This window comes from Eublepharis macularius, chromosome 11, assembly GCF_028583425.1.
Source record: "Eublepharis macularius isolate TG4126 chromosome 11, MPM_Emac_v1.0, whole genome shotgun sequence".
Classification (NCBI taxonomy): Eukaryota; Metazoa; Chordata; class Lepidosauria; order Squamata; family Eublepharidae; genus Eublepharis; species Eublepharis macularius.
Genome location: NC_072800.1, coordinates 90094561 through 90110987, shown reverse-complemented (window position 1 = coordinate 90110987; position 16427 = coordinate 90094561). Strand labels below are relative to the sequence as shown.

General features: G+C 47.8%; 1 protein-coding gene across 1 annotated transcript; it reads left to right on the top strand.

Moving 5' to 3' along the window:
- The first annotated feature begins 280 nt into the window (after positions 1–280).
- Positions 281–12543, top strand: KLHL40 (kelch like family member 40). The gene is made up of 6 exons (XM_054991825.1): positions 281–1595; positions 4649–4809; positions 5717–5824; positions 7914–8099; positions 9432–9578; positions 10579–12543. Exons 1-6 carry the CDS (start codon positions 447–449, stop codon positions 10688–10690), a joined length of 1863 nt encoding a protein of 620 aa, XP_054847800.1. The 5' UTR covers positions 281–446; the 3' UTR covers positions 10691–12543.
- The last annotated feature ends 3884 nt before the right edge of the window (positions 12544–16427 follow it).

Genomic DNA, 16427 nt, shown 5'->3' with positions numbered 1-16427 from the left:
CTGTTTGATTCACTACAAAACACAAATCTGTTTCGCCAATATGGTTCCAAAGGCACTCGCTCACCAGTCTTTTTTGGGACGGCCCCTCCCGGCAAAGACCACTCCGTAGTGAATCAGGAAAGCTGCTGTCACAGATCTAGAATTACCCTTACAGCTGTTCCCAAGCTTCCTTGTCTTTCCCTCACTCCCAGCCCCCCACCATCTCTCCCTGATGGGCCAGTGTGTCATATTAAAAGGTGATCAGCTTACACACATGTTCCAGAATGGATTCCCTAAGCTTTGTAACGCTGTAGGCTATATATAAAAACCCTCTTGCTGGAGAAAGCCAGCCATAGAGGCAGCTGCGATACCGGCCAGACTGCTATCTTCTTTGTGCTCCTTCTGAAACAAGAGAGGTTCGTGGGGGCTCTGACCAGACAAGAGCGAGGGAATTGCCAGCAACTGCCATGGCTTTGCCTTTTGACCAAGCTGAGGAATCCCGTCTCTACCAGCAAACCCTCCTGCAGGACGGGCTGAAGGACCTACTCGATCATAACAAGTTCCTTGACTGTGTCTTGAAAGTCAAGGGGAAAGAATTCCCGTGCCACCAGCTGGTGCTTGCTGCTTGCAGCCCTTATTTCAGGGCCATGTTTCTCTCGGAAGGGGAGGAAAGCAAGAAGAGGGAGGTCAGCTTGGAAGATGTTGACCCCGAAGTCATGGGCAAGATTCTCCACTATATCTACACATCAGAGTTGGAGATCACCGAGCAGAACGTCCAAGACATTTTCTCTGTAGCCAACATGTTCCAGATCCCTTCCATTTTTACAGTCTGCGTCTCCTTCCTCCAGAAGAGACTTTGCCTCAGTAATTGCCTGGCCATTTTCAGGCTCGGATTGATGCTGGATTGTGCCCGTCTGGCAGTGGCAGCCAGGGATTTCATCTGCCACCAGTTTGCTCTGATCTCCCGGGATGAGGAGTTCTACCAGTTCTCTGCCGATGAGCTCATCGCTATCATCTCCAGTGATTCTCTTAACATTGAGAAAGAGGAGTCCGTCTTTGAGGTGGTGATGAAGTGGGCCGTAGCTAAGGATCGTGAGAGCCGGGCCCAGGCCCTTCCGGTGGTCTTTGAGAGCATCCGCTTCCGTCTCATGGACAAGGATTACCTCAAGAATCACGTGGAGAAGCATGCCTTGGTTAAGTCCAGCCCTGAACTTCTGAAGAAGATCCAGATGGTGAAAGATTCTCACGAGGGGAAATTCACAGTGGTGAAGAAGACAACTGGGAAGAAAAAGAAGGAGAAAAAAACAGGGGACAACATCATAAATGGAGGAGTTGAGGAGGGGGATGACAAAGAGGAAGAGGACGTCCTTCCGGGGATCTTAAATGATACGATGCGTTTTGGGATGTTCCTTCAAGACCTCATTTTCATGATCAGTGACTCAGGGGCAGTGGCTTATGATCCCGGGGCGAATGAATGCTACTTTGCCTCCGTCTCGTCACAGATCCCAAAGAATCATGTCAGCCTGGTCACCCGGGAGAATCAGGTTTTCATAGCAGGTGGACTTTACTACAATGAGGACAATAAAGAGGATCCCATGAACTCCTATTTCTTGCAGGTATTGGATAAATTTTCTGCCCTTGAGCTGGAAACAATATGCAGATTTTGGCTTCTGGGCAAAAAAGATAAACACGCTTCCTCTTGGAGCAGAGAGTCAGCTTGATTTTATTGTTGACTGGGTTGGGTTTAGGTGTAGGTCAATTAAACCGGCTTGACTCGATTTCAGACACGCATATTGGCCTTGAATTGCAAAGCTGTCTACACTTGAGAAAGGCAGTTATAGATTTTTTGAAGAACCTAAGAATTGTCTTGATAGGGGGCAGGGGGCTCAGATGAAGGGTCCGGCAAGCCCAGCATTGTGTCTCCAGCCAGATACCCCTGAGAAACTCACAAGCTAAGTATGATGGTGATGGTACCAGGGTCAGTTTCCAGGGGCAGCCCAAGGAGGCAGCAGCTGATCTGCCACTGTGGTTCAGCTTGCTTCTGGCTATTGACAGCATGGGTGACAACAGGATTTGCTTCCTGGGCTGCCACTTGTCAGGCCCAAGCCAAGGCCTGGCCCCTGAGGCACTGCCACGAGATAGGGTTGCCAGCCTCCAGGTAGGGCTAGAGATCTCACAGAATTACAACTGATCTCCAGGCAACAGAGACCAGTTCCCCTGGAGAAAATGGCAGACGTGGAGGGTGGGGTGTATGGCATTATACCCTTCTGAGCTCCAGCCCCTCCTCTTGCCAAACCCCACCCTTCCCTGGCTCCTCCCCAAAAATCTCCAGTTATTTCCCAACCCAGAGTAACCCTACCACAAGGGTTGGCTTAGACCTAGTTTCTGGTGGTAGTCAAGACAGCAACCTGGTTTGACAAAATCCCTGGAATCAGGCCTGGGTGATGCTTCTCTGTCATTTGTCTTAGCATCCTGGATTCAGACATATAAGGTCATCATTGGCTTCAGAGATTTAAGAAATACAAATTATTTGGATGTCTTCATCACTTTCCCCCTCTATTAGCCCAATTTCTATCAGTCTTAATGTTTAAGATGCTCATTAATATGCTTGAGGCTAACAACAGAGGGGATTGTTAGCAACATATCTTGCCTGTAACCTTCTCAGAGGCATGTCATTGGCTACTGTTCAATGTCATAAAGCTAGGATACCTTGGGGACCCTGTTTGGGTAGAAAGGTGGCATTGAAACTTTTAAAATAAATTAGGCAGACCCATTTGTCTGGATGGATACAGCAGGCCTAACTCTCCAACTGTGTTAGTCACTAATATAAGAGTTCTTATTATTCATACTAGCATGTGTAGCCATCCAGAGCACTCAAAACCCTTTGCACATTTTTGTCCATTAATCCTTACAACAACCTTGCAAAGTAGTGCAGTATTACCATCCTCCATATTGTAGGCTGAGGGCTCAGGCTGAGAGCAAGGCCGGCCCATGACTACATAATGAGCTGATGAGTGAGCTGACATTCGACCCGTGGCTTCTCGGCACCGATACATAAAGTGGGTTTTGACCTTGTAACTTGTGCATGTTCTTTATCTCATTTCTATTCTGAAAGCTGCTCTACCAATAGATAGCGGATAAAGATGTTGTCCCAGGTTTTTAACAATTAGGGTTTTTTTATTCGTAGGAAAATAGCAAATAGTCCAGTAGCACCTTTAAGACTAACCAACTTTATTGTAGCATAAGCTTTTGAGAGCCACAGCTCTCTTCATCAGATGCATCTGACAATGAGAGCAGTGGTTCTCAAAACCTGTCGATGCATCTGACTAAGAGAGCTGTGGTTCTCAAAAGCTTATGCTACAATAAAGTTGGTCAATCTTAAAGGTGCTACTGGACTAACATGACTAGCTCCTCTGGATTTATTCACAGGGGGTCTGCTTCTGTTTGCTTGCTCAAAATATATGCTACATTTTTTTTGCTGCTACATTATACCTTACCTTGACCTGGATAGCCCAGATGAGCCTGATCTCATCAGAACTTAGAAGCTAAGCAGGGTCGGCCTTGGTTACTAATTGGATGGGAGACCTCCAACAAAGACCAAGGTTGCAGAGGCAGGCAATGGCAAACCACCTCTGTTAGTCTCTTGCCATGAAAACCCCACTAGGGGTCTCCATAAGTCAGCTATGCCTTGAGGGCACTTTCCTCCACCACCACCACTGTATATCTTGTTGATTTTAAATTTTACTGCTGCTGCTTTTATTCCTTTAATGGTGGCAGAGCAACTGCTTTGCACGTGGAAGGTCCCAGGCTCAGTAGCCAGCATCTCCCAGTGATAGGTGATGTGAAAGACCTCTACCTACGGTTGCCAGCTCTGGTATGTGCACTTCCTGGGCTTTTTGAGGGTGGAGCCTGGGAAGGGTGTGGTTTAGGAGGGAGAGGGACCTCCATAGACTCCACCCTCCAAAGGAGCCCATTTCTCCAGGGGAACTGATCCCTGTTGTCTGGAAATCAGTTGTACTTCTGGAAGATTGTGGGCTGGAAGCTGGCAGCCCTACCTCTACCTGAGACCTTGGAGAGCCGTTTTAGATTACACTGTTGCCTAGGAAACTGATTGATTGGCGCCAGGCTGTCTGCAGTGATGAACCAAAAAAGGAACCAAACGAACCAGCCTAAAAGTTTGTGGAGGTTCATCAGAAATGGGATCTGACGAACCACTGGTTAACGAACCACAAACCGGCCTGGTTCGTCACGAACTTTGGTTCGTATTTCGGTTCTTGCCCATCTCTACTTGAGACCCTTACAGTAGGAGGCAGTTTACCAGTCATGTAAACAAATAACCACTAAAGCAGCAGAGCATAGATTAGGGATCCTTTGGGTACCGTTCCAATATATCCTGCATTTTCCTTTTTAAGTGTTTGCCAGCTACGTGCAGTAATGAATTCCATCTGAGAGCACATTCTGGGTAAGAGAACTGTGATGTTTCATTAAGGTCCTTTCCCCAACAGATGCCATCTGTTAACAATCTCTAGGGATAGGCACTCTATATGCACTTTAGAAGATCTGCTTGAGGACAGCCGAGCAATAATCTATGAGGATTTCTTTTCTATTTTTTTTGCAACCTTTCTTGATGACGTGGCTTGGGCAGTGACTGTCTTCTTCTTCTCCGCAGTATGACCACCTGGATTCGGACTGGCTGGGCATGCCCCCTCTGCCCTCCCCACGCTGCCTGTTTGGCCTTGGCGAGGCAGAAAACTCCATCTTCGTGATAGGAGGGAAAGAGCTGAAAGAGGGAGAGCAGACGCTAGACTCCGTCATGTGCTATGATAGACTGTAAGTGCAAACTGCCAGGATAGGATTGCCAACTCCAGGTTGGGAAATTCCTGGAGATTTGGGGGTGGAGACTGGGGAGGGTGGAGGGATAATGCCATCAACCCCTCCCCCTCAAGCAGCCATTTTTTCCAGGGGAACTGATCTCTGTAGTCTGAAAATAGCTGTAATTCTGGGAGATTGCCAAGGCTTTACCTGGAGGTTGGCTACCCTAGAACACAATGGGGGCAAATGGAGGGTTTCAGATTGTACAGACATCAGAAGAGAAATTATGCAAATGTCAAAAATGTTGCTGCTACATCATATCTGGGTACAACCTGGAAGTGACAAAGGGTAACTCTAGGAATCACTGTAAACTCTATGCTCGTGCTGAGATGGAAGATCTATTCATGACTCTAGGCTGCAGCAAAGCTGTGGGTCAGGACAGGAGCAGCAACTCAATTTTTGCTTTCCAGAATTGCAAACAAATGTCTCCCCAAGCAATATTGATTCAGTCCAAAGTCTACCTGAAGAGTTCACTTCTTCTGAAGGATGTGTGTGAATCTGCCCTTAAGAGAGACAGCAACGGAATGTTCATAAACATTATGAGTGATGACTGAGTCACAGAATCTTGATATAGTGGTTGCTCTGCGCTGTTGCTATGAAGGAAAGCAGAAGGAATTTGTGGCGAGGCACAGGAAAAAAGCTCGTACAGGGTCCACGAATGGGGAAATGCCCACGGTTGAATATTTCCCTGGTGCACAGGGTATAAATGGTTTGGGGAGGGGGTGAATGTGACATCTTGTGGGGAGGTGGGGAAGCAGAGGGTCATGAAAGCCAAGGTAACAGTGGGCTTGCTGGCTGCCCAGAAAAGTGGTACGAGTGTATGTAGCTTACCTGTGTCGAAAGTTCACTGCTCTTTTCCCAACAGGTCCTTCAAATGGGGCGAAGCAGACCCCCTCCCTTACGCAGTCTACGGCCACAGCGTGGTATCCCACAACAACCTCATCTACATCATAGGAGGCAAAGGAAACGATAAGTAAGAAAGACTACAGCATTACTCTCCATGGTGTACTCAACATGAGGATAGATCCAGAGGACTTAGCCGTGTTATTCTGTAGTTACAAAACAGTCAAGAGTCCAGTAGCACCTTTAAGACTAACCAACTTGATTGTAGCGTAAGCTTCTGAGAACCACAACTCTCTTCATCAGATGCATTGTCAGCTGTGGCTCTCAAAAGCTATCTGACAAAGAGACCTGTGGTGCTCGAAAGCTTACAATAAAGTTGGTTAGTTTTAAAGGTGCTACTGGACTCTTGACTATTTCAATAGGAGGAGTGTTGAAAAGAACAACCTTTCTCCCTTGCCTCCACGCAGATCCTCCCTAAAACTCGAGGAAGGGAGAGCAAACTGCCTGGCTGGACAGAAAGGACAGAAAGGAAGTCGTGGCTGGCCACCCTCCATAAACTAAATAGCCATCTGGACCACGAAAATTCCAAAATGCACTTTCATTAGCCATGCAAATGTCTCACAGAAGGAGCCACTGACTGAACAAGAACATAAGGGTAGCCATGCTGGATCAAATCAATAGTTCATCTAGTCCAGCAACCAGAGCTAGTCATGTTATTCAAAAAGGCTTTTGTGTTGTAGGGAGGGGTTCTCAGATCCTTCGCTAATGAGTTAAGGACCATAGACTTCACCACTGTGTTGCCTTATGTACTGTTGTATTCAGGGCTTTTTTTCTGGGGAAAGAGGTGGTGGAACTCAGTGGGTTGCCCTCAGAGAAAACGGTCACATGGCTGGTGGCCCCGCCCCCTGATCTCCAGACAGAGGGGAGTTTAGATTGCCCTCTGCGCCACTCAGTGGCGTGGAGGGCAATCTAAACTCCCCTCTGTCTGGAGATCAGGGGGCGGGGCCACCAGCCATGTGACCATTTTCAAGAGGTTCCGGAACTCCGTTCCCCAGCGTTCCAGCTGAAAAAAAGCCCTGGTTGTTTTAAATATGTGCTCCTATGAGCAACCTGTGCTTCATGTGGTCTAATGTCAGCCCTAGAATTGCTTATGTTCTGTTTCAGCGTTTCTTCAACTCTGCATTGAATTCTTGCTAATGCCACGTCTTTGTAAACTTGCATTTATTTACCCTATGGCATTGCTTATGGAAATGTCCTTGAAATTGACTGTACTAATCTCACACTATGGGCCAAACTACAAGTGACGAATGACACTTGAATGGCAAGTGTATTCCTCCCTGTTCACTTGCCCTCCACTTGCTCTCCACTCAATCCACTTGCCGTTCAAGTGTCATTCGTCACTTGTCTTGGCCCTATGTAATCTGCCTCGAGTCTCAGTGAGAAAGGCGGACTATAAATGACATTGATGATGATGATGATGATGATGATGATGATGATAGTACAGGGAAGCAAGCAGGGCCCAACCAGAACAGCCCTTACCTGTTGATTCCTCCCCAGCATCTGAGAATCAGAGGAGGCTAACCACCAACAATAGACTTATCCTCCTTCAGCCTGCATAAAATCCACATAAACCAGTGGCTACCACTATATCTTGTGGCAGTGAGTCCCACAAGTCAGCTGTTCATTGTGTGAAACAGTCCTTCCTTTTGTCTATGGTTGAGGAAGAGGCACACATGGGACACACATGAAGGGTTGGTGTTGTTAGAAAGGTTGTGGGGGAAGACATTTTATTTCTTCATTTACGCCATTTCTAGCCCACCTCTTTCTCAGGCAGGGCCCAAAGCAGCAAGCTATCAATCTAAAACAGGACAACTAATTACCAGAGGAGTTAGCTGTGTTAGTCTGTAGTTGAAAAATAGTAAAGAGTCCAATAGCACCTTTAACCAACTTTATTGTAGCATAAGCTTTCAAGAGCCACAGCTCTCCTCATCAGATGTATGATGCATCTGATGAAGAGAGCTGTGGTTCTTGAAAGCTTATGCTACAAGAAAGTTGGTTAGTCTTAAAGGTCCTACTGGACTCTTTATTATTTTGCATCTAATTACCATTACCTAAAAACGAATTGAATCACCTACCCTCTGCCCAGTGGCATACAGGAGAACTTTTTGCACCTCCATTGAGCCTAAAATCCCTCCCCCCCCCATCTAATTCTATCGCAGGAAGTGCCTAAACAATTTGAGCGTCTACAACTTCAGCAAGTTCGAATGGAAGGAGTTGGCACCAATGAAGACGGCCCGTTCGCTCTTCGGGGCCACCATACACAACGGCAAAATTTACGTGGCGGCCGGTGTGACCGACTCCGGTTTGACCAACTCTGTGGAAGTTTACGACATCGCAGCCAACCGGTATGTCTTTTGTGGCAGTGCCTGCCTTGTGTAAGGAAGATCTAGGGGAAGAACATGGAAAGCTTGCCTTCCATAGAGGCACCAGTGGGGCGGTCTTTAGCTGTGCCAAATGGCAAAACTAGATCTAATGGACAAATTACAGGCAGGTGGATTTCAGCTGAACGTTAGGAGAAACATCCTAATGTTATTAGCGCTTTGAGTTACAGGGAGGGGAGGGGAAGGGTGTGCCCCTCAGTAGGACAGAGACAAGGCAGCCATGTGGGAATGCTCTTGACTTTGAATTTCCTGCATTGATCAGAGGGTTAGGACTAGATGACATCAAGGATCCTTCCAAGCGCTGAGATGTATCTGGATTCTATGCTATTCTTCCAGTTAGGCTAGAATCCCTTGTTAGCCGCGCACCAATTTTTGCAGTACTGGATAGACATCTCCGAAGGTTTTGGAAGATGAATTGGCCCACTGGGCTCCATTCTGAAATTACTCCTGGCCTATTCTTAGAGTAGGGTTGCCAGCCTCAAGGTAGTGGCTGCAGATCTCCTGGAATTACAGCTGGTCTCCAGGCCACAGAGATCAGTTCACCTGGAGAAAATGGCTAATTTGGGGGGTGGACTCTATGGAATTATGCCATGCCAAGGTCCTTTCCCTCTCCAAATTCCACTTTCTCCAGGTTTCACACCCCAGATCTCCAGGAATTTCCCAACTCTGAGCTGGCAACCCTATCTTAGAGCCTGTTGATATACAGAGGCAGACCGCACTTGCTACGCTTACACAGCAATAGAGGTCTTACTGCTGGCCACCCGCCAAATGAGAATGCAAAGCTCAAATGATTCACTCTCTTCCCCCTTAAGGCAGCCAGCTTGTATTTCTGAATAAGCCGCTGCTCTGGGAGGGCTTCCTGGTTGAGAAGAGACAAGCCCAGAACTCATACAGAGACATAACAGGCATTCTCTTCTAAGAACAGTTCATTCATTGGCATCTCTGCCTCAAAAGTTTCTGAATGTTCCAAACTCATCTATTCAAAGTAGAGCAGCCTGCAGAGTTACCTGCCCAAAGCTGAGGCTGTGGATTTGAGCAATAATTCGGTCTAATATATTACAGCCGGAAGGTCATTTTAGCTTAGTGTAAAGAAAGCCCTGTGGTGCTTGAACTGCGACCTGTTTTATTGTAACAAACTTTCTTAAGATGAACAGCTTGTTCTACAATTAATCGGTAAGAGGCCAAAAGACTTTTCTTTGGAAAATCATGCACAAATTCCATGCGCGTTCACAATTTTTGTTTGGTACACCGAAAGTTCTTCTCTCCTAACACTTCTGTTCTTTTCTGTTGCGTCAGATGGGAAGACTTCACCGAATTTCCCCAGGAACGCAGCTCCGTCAGTCTGGTCAGCCTGGCCGGCACCCTCTATCTCATTGGGGGGTTTGCCACTGTCGAGACAGAGTCGGGAGAACTGGTGCCCACGGAGCTCAATGATGTCTGGAGGTGAGGCACAGTTGATGCTTTGGTTAGGCTCACTGGCATTTGCAGGAGGAAAACAAACACTGCAGGAATGCAAGGGTTTTCATTTATTCAAATGATGCCTGTTAGCCGGGATAACTGTTACAGGAAGACAGCGTAATGTTAAGCACTGAGCCACTTGCTCAGCGACATCTCAAGGAAAGCTAGTCTTTCAGGATTGGTCCCATTTAGTCAAACAGCTTCAGCTGGTAGGGGTGCCAACTTCCAGGTTGGGCCTGCAGATCTCCTGGAATTACCACTGATCTCAAGACTACAGAGATCTCCTAGGGAAAAGGTGGACTCTATAGCATTATACCCTGTTGAGGTTCCTCCCCTCTACAAACTCCACCCTTCCCAGGCTCCACCCCCAAACCTGTAGGAATGTCCCAACCTGAAGCTGGCAACCTACCCATTGGGGTCAGCCAGATAACCTGCAGAAATTCCCAAGCAAGGCATGTGATGCGGCCTTTATAGGTTTAATCAACTTAATGCAGTGAATAGAGTTGGCCAGCCTTTTTGGGGAGACCTCTTTTTTAAAAAGTTGGTTGTCAGCACAACATCTTGTGGCAATGAGTTCCATCAGTCAATTATGCATGGTGTGAAGGAGCCACTCTGAATTTTCTACCATTCACTGCCAGGGCCTTCTCTCCCCCTCTTCCCTACCCATCAAATGATTGCTGGCTATTCTGCTAACTTACATGGGGTTACCCCCACCCTAGAGGGGGTAAACTGGTCCAAGACCCATATTCTGTGCATAACACCCAATTTCTGGGTGCCACAAGGATATTGCCTCTGACCAAAGGAAAAGCATTCTTTATATGCTCAGAGGCACTCAGCTGAAAAGGCCAGTATCTTTGCAACCAAAATGTTGACCATCTAAAAGATTTTAAAAGCATACAAAAAGAAGCAGGTCAATTCTAAGGAAGGTAGCTGACAGAGGTCTACCTATTCCTCACCCAAGTATTTGGTGTTCCTCCTTTTTCAGGTATGACGAGGAAGGGAAGAAATGGGAAGGCATTCTCCGAGAGATCCAGTATGCCTCAGGGGCCACTTTTCTGCCTGTGCGGCTCAACATCATGCGACTAACCAAGATGTGAATTTGCCGAGGCAGCACTTTGCCTTCCTATTGATCTCCTCCCCCTCCACCCCCATTCTTTTCTCCTTCTTAAAAAAGTCCTCGTTTAAGGATATGCTGCTGCAGTGTCACTTTTGGGAAGATAAAGCAGCGAATATCTGCACTTTTCCTATTTTCTGCCTCTGAAAGGAAACCAGAAACATAGACGGGCTGGCATTTGTGGAGGGACGAACGAGAGCTGTTTCGGCCAGTGCTCTGCCATTGATGGCCTCCAAAAGCTGGTCTCACTCAAGTGCCACTTGGGAAACCTTCCCACAATTTTGTCCCTCTGAGCCCAGAGGACGGAGCAGGTCAAGAGAGGAAGGGCATGTAAGAGAGCCAGTGTAGTGTATGGTTGGCTTGGAGTCTGGGAGATCTGGGCCGTTTCCACACGACTTACCTTCCTCCAGAACATCGCGAAAACGACACGGAAGATAGCATCTTCTCGTGCAAAATCGTGCCAGGAAGACACAATCATCCGGGAGTTTTGTGCGACATCACGCCTTCCTGTCACGATTTCACACAAGAAGACGCTATCTTCCACATGTTTTTCACGACGTTCCAGAGAAAGGTAAGTCGTGTGGAAACGGCCCTGGGTTCATATCCTCACCATTTAATGAAGCTTGCCGAATGAGGATTGTGGGTCAGTTGATCTTTTTCAGCCTAACCTTCCTCACAAGGATATTGTGCGGAAAAAAATTGGAAAGGGGAAATGATGCTTACTCCTTGGAGGAAAGGTTACATTAAAATGTCCTGGACAGATACAAGGCAGAAGTGTGAACCTGACCGTGTTTCAGCCGGTGATACAGATGCCGTATGTTCTTCTCCAGATATGCAAGGAATCCTACAACACGTCTCTCTTGCCACAACCGGGATTCCTGTAAGCTGGCAAGAGATTAGCATTGCAAGCAAGGTTCGTGAACATTTCCTTTAGGGATGATATTTCTTGCAGATACTCAGGGGGAAAAGCTTGATAGAAAATGGGTGGCACATGAGTCTGTCTTAAGAAGCTACCAGCTTGGGCTGGTGAATCAGGGGTGGATTCTGGTCAAGTTGAGAGCATATAGAAGGATGTTATGATTTTGCCAAGCAGAAAAGAGCCTTGATTCTCATCTCTGAGTTTTTACTCCTTACCCTGTAGAGATGGGCACAAACCGAAATACAAACTAAAATTCATGACAAACCAGGCTGGTTCGTGGTTCGCGAACCAGAGGTTCATCAGATCCCATTTCTGACGAACTGCACGTCACTGCAGACATCCTGGTGCCGATCAATCAGTTTTCTAGGCAACGGGATGGACTTCCTGCAGACCTTCTGCTGACCCAGAAATGACCTTCTGTTGACCCAGAAGTGATGATTTTCTGACCTGGATGTGACATTTTCACAAACCAAATAAACCAGTTCACGAACTGGTGGCAGGTTCGTGAAAGTTTGTGGTTTGTGAAATTTGATGAATGGTTCATTTTTTCCCCCAGTTCGTGCTCATCTCTACCTTGGAGACAATGACACTGGATAGAGCCAAAATAATTGAACTCCAAATTCTGTGCCAGAGACAGAAACACAGAGAGCTGGAAGATACTCCAAGGATCATCTAGTCCAGCCCCCTGCACAATGCATGAAATTCATGGCTATGTTCCCATCTCACCTCCCCAAGTGACCCCTGCTGTGTGCCCAGAAGATGGCCAAAAACCTCAAGAATCCTGGCCAATTCCTTCCTGGCCCCAAAGTGGCGTTTGGCATTACCTTGGGCATATAAGAAAGGTCTACCAACCCTTGTTACAATTCTGATCAGTGTACTTTTCTGACTGTTCCAAATTAAAAGGTCTTGAAGGTCAAGAGACACATCTCTGGAAGAGAAAGCCACCCGCAGAGCAAAACTGAGAAAGTTCAGTTTTATTTAGGTGTATGATTGAAACAGTTCTCCCATTCCTTAAGAGGGGTGGGAACCTTTCAGAGAACAGTCAAGCAAGGATATTTTTTCCCCTTCAAGTGTTTCCTATGAACTGGAAGAAGCAAGAACCCAGATTTAAAACAAAAGCATTACGAATGTTTGTTTCTCGCACAGATAAGAGATCTTGAGCGATATGGGATTATTTTAAATTCCCTTTTCTTAATAATAATAAAAGGAATACTTCCACATTATGGGGAAACCCTAAAGAAATTAACCATCCAGTAAGTTCCAGGACAACCCCACTCATAAGGGAGAAGGGAATGCCGCAATTTCCACAAAATATCAATGACACCTTTTCCGAAGGCAGCGCAGCGCATGCGAACATGCAGGAAATGCTCGCTGACTCCTAGATGCATTTTCTATGCTTGCCTTCTGTGCAACATGGCATGGCCTGCTGTGGAAAGGCAGATGTTCGGCTGCACCTGTAGAAAGGGAAGCAGCTCTTAGGAATTCCAGGAAGGTTTTTGAGTCAGTGTCTTCTTTAACCAGCATGGCCAGGTGGCAAAGAGGGAGAGCCTTTTTGTTCAAACCCAGCTATGCTGTGATTCTTTGGGAGGGGCGCTTATGCAAGCCATCACCTCTAAGCCTTTGCCCCTCCCCATCTTTACAGTGGAAATGCCGGCTCAACCTCACCGGGTTGTTGTTGCAAGAATGACTGAGACAGTGTGCGAGAAGCACTCCCTCTCCACCAAAAAATCTGATCCTTTTAATACAATCATATTCGTGCAGTGTTTTTAAGTGCTTAAACTTCAGCTTTCCAGATGAGGGGAAAAGGTAGGGGAGGCGCTGTGGCTCAGTGGAGCTTTGCATGCAGGAGGACCCAGATTTAATCCTCACCATCTCAAATTAGAAGGACTGGGCAGTAGGTGATGAGTGAGAGCTCTACCTGAGACCCTGGAGAGCTGCTGCCCTTCTGAGTAGATGGTACTGACCTTGATGGACCGATTGTCTGATTCGGTATAAGGCAGCTTCACGTTTGTTTATGGTACAGCAGCCTAGGAAAACGCTCCTACTTCAGGCTTCAGAAATGAGATGAGAGGATGTCTGTCCCGTCCCTTCTAAAAGATTGAGACTTTTGCTTCTATTCCCCTATTACATAGTTAAGCTCAAGCCAGTTTACAATAGAGATGGGCACAAACCGGAAAAATGGTGGCTCGTTGGAGTTCGTGGTTCGTCACATTTCACGAACCATGAACCACGAACTGGCATGAAATTGCCCAGTTTGCAAACTGGTTAATTTGGTTCATGGTTCGTCACTTCATAGAAGGTCTGCAGAAAGCCCCTCCCCCCATTGCCTAGGAAACTGATCGATTGGTGCCAGGCTGTCTGCAGGGATGTACTGAAAAATGAACCAAACAAACCTCTCAAAAAACATAGCAGTTCGTCACGGTTCATCAGAAAATGAGCTCCAACGAACCACCAGTTCACGAACCAAAAAATGGCCCGGTTCGTGATGAACTTTGGTTTGTATTTCGGTTTGTACCCATCTCTAGTTTACAATCCCAGCTCAGTACCAGTTCAGAGTCTCCAGCGGTAATTGGCTGACAAATAAAGAAGGTTAACAGAGCTTCAGCACCATTGAGACATGATTGTTTCAAACACGCGCCGTAACTTTGGGCTCATATTAAGCATGGCTGAGCATTCATTTTAACACAAGCAGAGCCATGCTAAGTCAGATCCAAAGCACCATCGAGTCCAGCATCAAGGGTGGCAGGTATACTGCCTCTACACATGGAGGTTCCAAGGCACTACCATAGCTAAAAACCTTTTTACAGACTTTTCCCTCCATGAACTATCTGGAACCCATTTTTAAAAACATCCGTAAGAATTAGAAAACTGTTCTGGAAGGAGGTCAACCACCATAGTTCATGCTCAGTGAGGAGAGCAACCCCAGTCCCCAACGAGCATAAATGTGTTGGATTACAGCGAAAGCAAGGAAATATCTGTGCTTCTTTGCATAACTAGCTAGTGGGGAAACGGCTGTCTAAGGCAGGAGTCCCTAACTTTTTAAAAGCCTGCATGTTCTTTGGAATTAGGGCTGCCAGGTTCCCAGTGGGGGTGGAGGATCCTCCGCTCCTAGCCACTGCCCCCTGCCAGTACTCACCTGGCCAGCAGGGGGAAAGGGCAGGAAAACAGGCCTCCTAGATCTGGTCCCAGTGTGGTAGGGATCTCTTTCCCCCAGTGGGGGTATGGGATCCCCCACTTTCACCCCCCCACCCCCCGCCCCCCGCTACCACTTACCTGGCCGGTGGGGGAGAAAGATGCAGGAACAGGCCTCCCGGGCACCCCCAGGGCAGCACGACATCACTACTTCCCGGGAGTGATGTCATCGCGCCACCTCAAGAGTGCTCCTGTGCTTTGCGGCGGGCCGATTTGGGCCCCAAATGGGACAAATTGGGACCCAAATTGGCCCACTGCAAAGTGTGCGCTCCGCTCTCCCACTGGCAGGATGAAGACAATGGAGATCATGGGAACGCCTGAGAGATAAGTGCCGGGTCCCCCCTCCCACTGGGAGAGTAAGGGGACCTGGCAATCTTACACCACGGTGCAACAACATCACTCCCAGAAGCATTCCCGCACTTTGTGCCAGGCCAATTTGAGCCCCAAATGGGCCGATTCTTTCAGAATCTGCCTGATGCAAAGTGCTGGAGTACTCCAGGGGCCTGTGCTGGTAGCGCGCACACGAGAATGGAAAGATGAGTGTTGGGTCCCCGCCTTCCTGCCAGGATGTTAAGGGGACTGGGAAACCCTGTTTGGAATTTTGACAGTGGGGTGGGCACTGAAACAAAATGGCTGCCACAGGTGAGAGAGCCAGACAGGAAAATGGGTGCTGCAGCTTACCTTCGGTCACACAGTTAAGACCCTTGTGTTGTGGTGGCAGCTGTTGCCAAAGTGTGGTCTCTGCCACTGAGCTTTGGGCCCTGAACTGATGAAGCTGCCTGATATCAAGCCAGGCCAGCATCATGTATTCTGAATTCCACGAATACCAGCCCTGTGCAGCTCTCCGTGAAGGCAGCGGAGCACATCTAAACCACACAGAGCTTTCTGTTTATAGCCAATAGATCTGAGCACTCGCAATCTGGAAGGCCACTTTCCCACTTACTTCCCCAAATCCCTCAGCTCCCTTGAGTCTGGGATCCTGGCACTCACCCTCTGTGCCCTTCAGTGTTTCTCCTTGTGCGTGCACGCTCCTGGAGTGTGTGATAACATCACTTTCAGGAAGTGATGTCATCACACAGGTCAAAGGGCAGCCTGGCGTGCGCTCCCGCGCTCACCAAAGGGCTGAATCCCCCTGCAGGCCCAATTCAGCCCCAAATGGGCCCGTTGCGGGGCATGGGAGCGTACCACATCGCCCAGGGGCACGCCGCGCTGCTGGGGTGGCACCCGGGGGGTGCCCCCCTGCTGGCCAGGTAAGTGGGGTCAGGGGGAGGAGGTGGGAACAGGAGATCCCCCGCCCCAGACAGGGGATTGGCAGCCCTACTCTGACATGTTGTGACATGAAGGTCAGGACATAGGAGGGAAGAGGTTCGTGAGAACTGTTCCTTCTGCCAGTAGCTCTCTTCCTTAAACTCCAAAGGCATGCTTGCAAAGCATGCCAATTGAGTCAACCTGGTCAGATGGAAAGACACCATCAGAACAGTGCATGCTTTGGTCGTGGGGGGGGGGGATCCTGCACCTAAGCAAAATTCCACAGTGAGAAAACCTGAATTCTGCAACCCGTACCAATAAAGAGGGCATGATGCCATCGCTTTTCCTAGCTGCAGTTTAT